This window comes from Parus major, chromosome 1A (assembly GCF_001522545.3).
Source record: "Parus major isolate Abel chromosome 1A, Parus_major1.1, whole genome shotgun sequence".
Classification (NCBI taxonomy): Eukaryota; Metazoa; Chordata; class Aves; order Passeriformes; family Paridae; genus Parus; species Parus major.
Genome location: NC_031773.1, coordinates 52,640,498 through 52,651,058, shown reverse-complemented (window position 1 = coordinate 52,651,058; position 10,561 = coordinate 52,640,498). Strand labels below are relative to the sequence as shown.

At 37.8% G+C, this 10,561-nt stretch overlaps 1 protein-coding gene across 1 annotated transcript in view; it reads left to right on the top strand.

The window, feature by feature from the left end:
• Positions 1–655: 655 nt before the first annotated feature.
• STAB2 (stabilin 2) overlaps positions 656–10,561 on the top strand; it is a 72,704-nt gene continuing 62,798 nt past the window's right edge. Inside the window, exons 1-5 of the mRNA XM_015628555.2 lie at positions 656–960; positions 3,177–3,310; positions 4,147–4,262; positions 8,233–8,318; positions 9,100–9,169. Coding sequence (XP_015484041.1) covers positions 877–960; positions 3,177–3,310; positions 4,147–4,262; positions 8,233–8,318; positions 9,100–9,169 — 490 coding nt within the window. The 5' untranslated portion in view covers positions 656–876. The remainder of the gene's footprint in view (positions 961–3,176; positions 3,311–4,146; positions 4,263–8,232; positions 8,319–9,099; positions 9,170–10,561) is intronic.

Genomic DNA, 10,561 nt, shown 5'->3' with positions numbered 1-10,561 from the left:
GGCAGAGAAAATTCTAATGTCAGGGGGACCAGGCAAAGCTGACAAACTGAAGGTTGCCACACTATTGGGTATTTGAGACAGGACAGAGCCCTCCCTTACAAGACTGACCAGAGCAGTGGCAAAGAGCAGCACTAGAAATGAGCTGAAAAACTCAGAAAAAAGAAAAGTCTTGCTTTTGGCAAATCAAAATGGCAAAATCAAAATAGTTTTGGCAAATCTGAGTATTCATCTCTGTCAAGCATATCCAAAGGGGTGGGGGAAATCTGCCCCTTTTCAACTAGCTAACCAAATGTGGAAGATGTTATTTTGCCCTCCTGAGATAAAATCTGTAGTACTTTTCCCAGAACCACATTGGGGTGACCTATCCTATCCTTTTGTTGATTAAGGGCTGATAAGCCAACTTGCAGAGATCCTTTGCTCTGAGGATCTCTGAGATCTCTGAGATCTCTTTAGATCAATTAAATAACTGTAATAATAAGAAGCACAGTAGCTACTCCAGCCCCCTGTCCATGTTCACGTAGAAGAAGAAATCATCTTCTGTCATACCAGTTCAGTGTCCTTGGTTTGTACTATCAACAGCTCCAGAGAGAGGAATAAATGATCAGAGGCCCATCAGGATATCCTGTCATTCAGTGGGGAGGCTTTATTCAGCTTCCCAGTGAAAACTTTCAGCAAATACCCTGCATTTTGGAATCTCTCCTGCCTGGGCAAGCTCTGCATGCCTTATCCTTCACTCATTTACCTTGGGGAAGACAAGAGTCCTGTTAGAAGTATTTGCCTGAGAATGCAGAAGAAACAGCACCTCTAACAATCATTTTACATCAGAATTGAGTTTTCATGCTTGGACAACTTTGAAAGAAAAAAGTCCAGCTCACAATGGAAAAGAGTCCAGAGTTTTTATTCTTTTTTGCTTTTTTGGTTGCAATGAAACTATGTTTGACATCACAAGTCCAAGATGAGGTAAGAAGCAGCTTTTTACCTAATGGATTTTTATTTGCTTGTATTACTCTGCTTTATAGAGAGAACATTTATCAGATACTGTATCTTACAGCAGGAAAAAAAACACTTTAACAGTCACTGCTAATGAATTTATAACCTACGAGCTATGTAATTCAGACCTCTGAAATAACAGAAATGCATCTGTTTATTCTGCATGAGAATTTGGCTCAAATGATATAACATGAGTACACTGAAAAAGTGTCTAAAACTGGCATATGTGGAAAATACTGTAAATGATGCATTTATCAAAAGAAATTGCTTGGGATTTCTGGTAAGTCAGAAGATGAAAACAGAAGTTTTTTCTATAGTGAAAATTATCTGTTCCTACTAACTAAAAGGAAGAAAATCTAAAAAAAAATTAGACAGGCAAGGGATAAAAATCAAAGGAATTGAACTATTTAGAGTAATAACACAAAGTTAAAAACATATTTAAAGGGTTTGTAGACCTTAGGGGAAGTGGTACATTTGTCATGTACAGATACTATGAATCTGTGGTACTTCACAACATTTATTTTCATTACCCTTGTAGAGAGGCAAAACAGATCTAGAAGAGAAAATAAAAGGACAGAGAAAAATTAGAAGGGGGAAAAGGGAGACACTCAGGTGTTTGTTGCTATTGTTGTTGGTTGGTTGCAGTTTTTAAATGGAAACATACATTGAAATGCACAAAAAGTACTGGGAAATATGTTAAAGTCATCCTTCTTCTTAAAAAATAAAACAAAACACTAAAAGAAGAGGCAGTAAAAGAAGAGACACTAAAAAGTCAACTTTATTCCATTTTCTCTAAAAGCAAAAAGAGAAAATGAGGAATTTGGACAAAGTGGAAATAAAATGTTACCATTCCAAAACAAATAGTGTTTTACAGCTGGTGGCAGAGAAAGGGCATAAGCTATTTTTATTTTAATTTTTCCTTTTCAAAACACCCAGTGAATTTTATTGTTCTGAAATGAAATTTTGTGGGGTGTCTTTTCTGATAGCAACCAAATGTCTTTTCAAGCTGTATCCACATTATATCCACATCTGGGAAAAGGTCACATTTTTACTTCAGACTCCTGAAAAGCATCTACACAACAAAAGGGTTTCACTACCCAAATATTTCAATGTTACCCAGACCAGATTTCACCAGTGCACTAATGAAGACTAAAATTTGGCAACTAAATAGATGTTGAAGTGTGCTTATATGTGGGTGGTGGCAATCACATACAGTGGCTCTGAGGTTATGCAGCTTAATCTCCTTATTGTGGTCTGTGATAAACTTTGTCTGTGACAAATTTTGCTGCTGGAATGTCCAGCTGTCAAGGGGAGAAATTGCTGAGTGAGGGCTTCATCCAGGACCACCAAGGGACACATAGAGATCCTGCCCAAGGTGCCAGGGTACCCACCCAGACCAGCTGTGAGATTCCACAGAGGCTGCAGCATCCCACAAGTGCCCAGAAGGTCCAGGACTCTCTGGACTGCACAGGGTTATGTTGCTGGTTTTTAAAAACCATATTCTGAATTAGGTCATTTCTCACCATTTATGAATGATGAACTTCTACAAATACCAGGAAGAAAGAAGATGAAGCCAACATTAGATGAAGTTCAACAAAGACTTACTGCTTTAAAATAGACACATGAAAACAGGTTAAAACAAAAAAAAAAAAAAAATGAGGCTGCTCTTCTCAGTATGCTCTGGTGGGGTCAGATTCAAAACCTCCACCTTTGAACTCAAAGCAAGGTGTCATTCTTTGACAGCAATTTGAAACTAGCAGCCTTTAGATCAGTACAGTGGTGCTGATTTAATTTTGCCTCCTCCACACATTGTTTAATTTTGCCTTTGAGTGGGGAAGGCACTTGTCAGCAGCTTTGGAACTAACACTCCGTAGGATGATGCTGTCTCTATAACCTAGCTTTTAAGTCTGACAAACTCAAAGTATTTGTTGATAAAGCACTCTTGGGAAAAATATTACACTTAGAAGGGTTTATCCTGCAGTGGTTGGACATATTTTGTGCAGACAAAGCTTCTGCAAAGCACTAATAAATAGTCTATTACCTAGTTTAACTCCAAAAAATGGAGCTCCTGCTGAACAGAAAAGAGCTGTGAGTGAGAACAAAGCTGAGTTAAACTTGCCATTTTTCAGCAATGTCACTCGTGGTAGTGTTTTTCTTTGTTGTTAATTATTCTTCTCCTATTGCAGATGAAGAAGCAATGTGATCAAAAGCTGCTCATTAGAATGAAGACCAAATGTGTACCTTGCTCTTTAAACCTTGACACCCAGTGCCCTGCTGGTTACACCAAAATTACCAACGGGACTGGGACACCAGACTGCAGGTATCTCCTCTGGCAGAGCCTTTCTCATCAATATTGTTCTCCAGTCATTAGAAAAACTTAATACATATAAAAAATTCTCTAGTTTATGCAATTTTCTTCTGGAACATTTACATCAGCTTCACCAGCTCCAGAGCTCAAGCTGCATTCAGGGTATTTGATGCTTGAAGTTGCAAGTGATATAAGAGGAAAATAAACATTGCTACTGATGATCTAACAGATTTTTCTCTTGAATAATATCATAGAATCTCTTCTACATTTATTCTCCACACTTGATCTAAATTATATAAAAATACATGATAAATATATATTACTATATTATACTTATGTGTTAATCTTATCATATCATATTTATATATCATATAAATAATCTATTTTTCACATTTCTAGATCAGTGAGTTGTGGGGGTGAAGGACAGGAAGAGATATCTCAAAACCATTTGACATCTTGCCATTCCAATTGGAAAAAAAAGAAGCAGTATTTTAAAGAAAAATTAACTATTTTAGAGAAAATGTAACTATTTTGAACTTAAATAACATTTAAGTAATCTTGATATTAAACATTTTTTAAAATACTGTTTCAAATCAAAACTTAGAGAAATGTGCTGTATTTAGGCTGGAGTGGGAAGATAAATACATTGTTCAAAAGAAACAGCTCCAAGCATCTTTTTAGACCTTGAGTTTTAATGTATGTTTTAATGAAGAAGAAGAAAAGGTAGAGCAATGCAACCAAGCTTAAAATGCTCGTCTGACACTGAAAAGAGAAGAACTTAAGAATTTCATTTTTCCCCACAGAAGGCTTCTAAGTACTTTAAAGCAGCTCTAACTTCTTTTCCACAGGTACTACCTGGAAATTAAAACACACACACTTTCTTTTCCGGGCTGTCGGCATCGATGTGTGAAGGAATTTGAACACCCTGAGTGCTGCCAGGGACACTGGGGCCCAGACTGCATGGGTAAGTTGTTTTGGGCTTTGGGAATTTATTTTCTTATAGAATTTGAACAGAAATAAAGCAGCAACTTTTCTTCTTTTCAGAAACTACTGCTGTGAGAAGTTTGCTTCTCAGAGCTTGTTATAAAAGTAGAAATAAATAGCAGTTTTCAGCTAAAATTTAGGGGATTTGAAGAAAAAACAGGTATTCAAATTTTAATTTAAAAAATAAAAGTCATAGAAAAATTTAAAGAGCCTCAGAAAGCCTCTTAGATCTTGGGATTTTCAAAACAAATCCTTACATTCAATGCCTGCAAAATTATTTCATTCAGGAGGATCCCTAAAATGGATTTTAAATATTAAGATTTTCAAACCACAAATTTAAATGTTTCATTTTAGGTCAAAACCACCCTAAATCTGCATCTGAATTATTTCCAAATCTTTTTAATTCTTGACTTTGTGATGCAGAGAGGATCTTTTCTTACAGCTCAACTTGAGACAGTTTCTTGAACTGCCTGTGAATGCTGAAGGCCATTACTGAAGCAAGGGAATCAGGAGTGCCTCCTCTCCTGCTGCCCCTTCCTCAGGAAAAGCTTTTCAGCATCTCCACAAATACATCAAATCTCAGGCAACCAAGATGGGCATCCAGACCCACAGAGGAAGTTTCCCTGCCCAGCCAGAGTGTTTCCTCCTTTAGTTAATGGCCTCGAGGTCTGTTGCAATGTCTGTGAAGTCCTTTGTCCGCAAAATAGATTTTAAAAAACATATCATTTTAGCCCAAGCTATTATTTAAATACCAGCAGCCATTTATCCTCTATAGGAAAGCAGTCCAACTGCAGCTCACAGCAACTTCAAGAGAAAAGACAGGCAAAGAGCTGAGTGCGTAGTGTGTGCTCATGTCTTTTGAGTGACTTGTGGGGTGGTTTACCACCCCACCACCAAATCTACCTCATCATCCCAAAATCAGGGTAGCCACACAAGGGGCATCAGTATTTCTGGAGAGAACAGAGTGAGTCCCCTGTCCCAGAGCCAGAGCCCTGCCTGCACCACTGTGTGAAGGAGGCTGCAAAGGCAAGGAAGCCTCCTCTTCCTTTGGACAAACTTCCTGACCCCAAAAAGCAAAGGACCAAGGTCTCAGCATTGTTTCTGCTTTCATTTGGAAGGAAAAAAAAATTGTTATCTCTATGTTATCTCAACCTCTGTAATAGAACACAGCACAAGTTGAAATATTTGGAGGAAAGACGGTCCTTCCTGAGGCAGGGCAAAAATCCCTGACTAAAGGTTTACTTCACATTTAGCATCTGACGGCAAGGACAAAATCAGGTCTTAAATTGAACTCTGACTTCCTTAAATGATAGCACATGTTGAAACACACAGTGTGAATGAAAGATCTTCTGTCACATTCCCTCCCCATGAAGCACACCGAGTCATCCAGCTGCACACCAGCTCACACTCTGTAAAAAGTCATAAAGTCAAAAGAGAAAAGGGTCAGAAAAGGTCCAGGGGGGAAGAGCACAGCCTTTCAACACTGCCTGTATCACCCAGCCACAGGTACTACAGCTGGTGGATCTCAGGTGCAGAAGGAGCTGCTCCCTACCCCAGCACAGGTTCCCACTCTGGGCAAATATTGCCATGGCTCTGAAGAAAAGCCTGGGTAGCAGCTGAAAGATGTATGGCATGACCAGCTGAGTAAAAAGGACTGTAAGAATAAAGAGGGGGAAATGTTAAAAGAAAAAAATAAAAGCCAAGAGGAAAGATACTAAATTTAATGGTACCAAATTACATGGTTCAAAATACTACTTTTCAAGTACTACTCACTGTTTCAGCCTCACAGGGAGTCAAGCAAAGGGATTTAAAGAGGCTCTATTTGACAACAGGAAAGTTAGGAATTTAAGTGCTGAATTTAAATCCATGAAGGGAAAAAAGTGCTGATAGATTTCGGTTCTTTTGGCCTAGATTTAGAGATTTGGCCTTCACACTCTGTCAGCTGTTAAGAGATAAGCAAGAGCACCTCTTTCTTATTGCTTGTCAAAAAACATCCTCAATAAAAGCAAAGGTCTCTCTTCTCCCCGGGGTGGCAGCAGGCGACTGTTCCAGCTCTGCTCCAGTGTCCCAGCACTGCCTCCTGTAGCATGGCTGGCTGCAGGAAGCATTTTATCTGCCTGGCCAAACTTGTTCAACAGTATGGTAATTTACCCAGCTTCTGATAAAGCTGTCCCTTGGTCCTGGTTTCAAAGCAAGAGACAAGATGTAGTGAAGACAAGGGCAAGTGCAATGAATGCCAACAGCAAAAAAACCAAACCGAAACAAAAAGCCCAAATTTAAATTACTGCTTTGTCAATAATTTAAAAGTAACTTTTCCTAGGAATTACACTATGAACTCTGAGTTTTCTCTATCCTTGCACATTCAATATAATCATCAGTGCAAATAAATTATTTTCCATTCTGTGCAAATATTAAACAGTTTCCATTAGGATTTAGCTTTCATATGGTAGCCAGAAAACAAGATTCACTAAAAGCCACTTGAAAGATTAAAGTATATTTATTTACTACTTTCCCTCAATTATAGTTATTTAACATAAATTCTTAAAACATCTTATTATTTCAGGGTGTATGAGATAAACAGCACTAAAATTTTCATCTTAAGCTCATTGTTTTTTTCAAAAGAAGCTTACACAGATACAATAGACCTCAGACTACCTTAGGGAATAAATTAAGAAATACTAACAGACTGGTTTAAAGCCAAAGCTTTTAGTGGAATTAAGTGTACACATATGCACATCTACTTATTTGCTCATCACTCTATCCAAATCAAATTAATTTTTGCTAAAACTTCCCCATTAATTAAATACTCTCAATCAGGACTAACTTAGGCAGGGGGAGCACAAATCCGGTGCTGCCCATCTCCACCCACACAGAACAAACTCTGAGACTCTTTATAAGCAATAAATCTCACTAGTAATGTACAGCAGAGTACCTGGCAGGCCAATGGGAGTATGATACATTTAGCTACCATCTGCATCAAAATTATGGTACCTAATGGGAATCCTAATTCCAGGAAGGAAAGGCTTATGGAAGAGAGTTAATATATCATTTGCAAGGAAGGGCAGGACAACTGTGAAAAATAAGGGTATCCCTATAGGAGAGAAAAGCTGACAGAACAATCTGACTGAAAAACACTGTAATATACATTTCCTGTAGGCAACCTTTCAGTAAAAATTTGTATCTTGAAACCTTTCATACAAAAAAATTGGACTACTTTTATTATAAATATGGCATTTTTTTCTTATCCTGCTGGCTGGGGTTTTTGTTCAGACCATGTCACCATACATATATATATATATATATATACACAACACTGCCTGTAGCCATAGTTTTAGCACCAGAGGCACTAGAGAGTATAACACACCTTTGGCACATAAGCTTGATTAGTGACCACAGCCCTTTGAACAGGATTTGGTTGTGAGATATCTAGATATTTCAATTTCCAAGATCATTTGAATCAATCATCACAGTCTTATGAAGGTAACAGGGAAAAGGAAAATTTCCCACATAAAGCAAATTCAATTTTTAGTGGGGAAAGAAAAAAGGCTTATTAAACTCTAACTTAGCATCAAATAAAATCCTGAGGGCAAATTATCAACCCATCAGAGTTATATCAACACACAGGAGTGGTCAGGCAAGCTCCACTTGTACCAGGGAACCAACAGCTTAGGGTGTGGCAGACAGAGGTGGATCAGAAGGAACAAAACCATATGGTACTTCAGAATAAGAGAATTATTTTTTTGTTCAATCCTTTGACTACAGTCACTAGCCTGAGTTCCCGGACAAGAGAGGGTGATGGTCTCTGCTAAGATTCCAGTGAAGAGATTCAGGCAGCTACAAAACAGCAGCTGTACCCCAGAGTCCCTGCTTGGTCCAAAACCCTGCAGCTGCCAAGGGGAGCAGAAGGGTCAGAGCAAGGTGACTGATGGCTTAAACATTGTCACTTCCAGCCTGTCCAGGAGGAGCTGCTTCACCATGCAACAGGAGAGGCCACTGCTCACAGGGCATAACTGGGAACGGAACATGCACGTGTCAGGTACGTCCCTCCTTTCAAATGAAAAATAGCATACAGCATGTAAGCTGTCCTAGGGAGTGATGAATGTTCTACTGTATAAATACATTAAAGGAAAGTATTCCAGAAACAGCAGTGATGATCAGCTTGGAGTTCATTTTTTTGCTTGGATTGCATTAATCTTCGCACTATTATTTCTCCAGACTTAAGCGTGTTCAGGTGGAATTATTAAGTTCTTTCATCTTACCTTCCTGAGACAGGTGTTTTGAGTTCCTCTATTTTTTTTAATTGTGACTTTTTGCCCTAAGTAGAAAGTACTTATACATGGGGCTATATTCTCCACACATTGTTCCTTTGCTGAGAGTGCAAAGTGTAGTGTTTAACCTCAGGAAAATAGAAACAATTCAAATTAATCTTTTCTACCTCCCCCACAACCAGTTCATCTTTACATCCTAAGTCTTCTTCTGGGGACATGTGAAAAAGAGACAGAGGTAGAATTAGCCAGAAAATACAATCCAACAATTGTAAGCCTGACTTGGACTTTAGGCTTGATTACTGTACTTTATTTTTACCTTGATATTCAGAACATCTGATTTGAAGAACTAGAAATTCTTTTTTAAAAATATGTGGGGACAAGATTGTTCGAAAGACAAAGTTCTCTAGATTGTGGTAGCTACTGATTGAAACTGCGTATGTTATTTTCTCTTGGCAGCAAAAGGTGCTGTTTTCAGCCTGCTAAGTATATATCTATCTGTATAAAGAGATGAGAAACTTCAAGTTTTTATTTCCATTGTGTAATCCACAGAAAGGGTTTGGTGGGACAGCCTGTGAAAAATGTGCTGAAGACAATTTATTCGGTCCTGACTGCACATCAGGTAGAGTTTTAACTTGCTTTATTTGACTGGGGAAAAGAAGGGAGTGAAAGCTGTATTCAGACTGTAAGAAAACAAAGTGAAATGGGTAGAGGGCCTAAAGAGTTCCCAGTAGGAGCTGCTGTCTGCCTTAGAGAACACAGTGGGGAAAGGAAAGAGAGCTCTTCGCTCTGTTCTGTGCCAGGGAGAGATACAATTCTGTCAAAGGTGTGGAAAAGATTGTGTTTACTTTAGTTTTTGGGTTTGGGTGATTGATTAATTTGATAATTAGCCATACATCTGTCAGAAGTGGAAGTCTGAAGGATCAGTTAAAGCTGTGTACACTTTTTAAAATGTTTATGTATCACGAGTGTATACATGCATATAACATTTTCCAGTTTTGCCTGCTTCTTACACTGAAAAAACAGAAAACTCCCTGAAAAAAAATTTTAAATGGTCACTCTTAAGTGGTCATGGTTGTTTATCTCAAAGTAAAACTTTTCTTCCCTCAAGATCTACAAAATGTTAATTTTAAGGAGTCACAAATACTCTCAATTTAAATAATCTGTGTTGGCCTTTTTACATTAATCCTACACCACTGCTGGCTCAAAGACCCTTTTTCCACCAGCTGTCCACTGGATGCCAGTGTTGATACATAGAAATGTAACTGAGGCAGCATTTTCATGGAAAATACTTGGATTAATTTAATATCATAAATGTAATTATTTTCCAAGAAGTTACTGGAGGATTCAATTATTCATTAATTTAAGCAATATTTTACACTTCAGCTTTCAGATATTTGAGCTCCTCCAAGCTCAAATAGAACCTCCTCAAGTTCTAAAATAAATTAAATATAAACAATGTTCATTTGTGGCTGCTTTTGTGTAATACCTTAGACATTCCTGGGTTTGATAGTAAGATTATTAACATAGGTAGGAAATTACTAATTAATTAATTAGTGCAAGTGATTTGCATGAACACAAGCTATGTTTTTAAGAGGAAGTGGATATGCTACATCACTGCAGCTTAAAAACCAAGTCAGCAATACAATTCCGTACTTCTTTTAGACTTTTCCAAGTGTAACTCTAAATGGCCTCTCTAAAAAGCATCATTTCCATAATTCAAGCAGTTATAAATATAAAGCTTTTGCAGTATACTTAAGGCCTCAAAAATTATTCATAGAAGGGTCTTAAAGTTGCCTGAACTGTGAATGCATCATCTTGTGTGCTTATTGTTATTGGGTTTATAAAAAGAATATAACCAGAAATGAGAGACTATAGGAAGAAAGAAGCCTGAGATCACTCCACGGTGATTAATTATGTTTTTATCTAAATAAATTCAGTTTAGGGAGGGGAAAAATAAAGTCACAAAATTCATCTCTTCTTGAGATGCTTGAGAGATACAGAAATGAAGCAA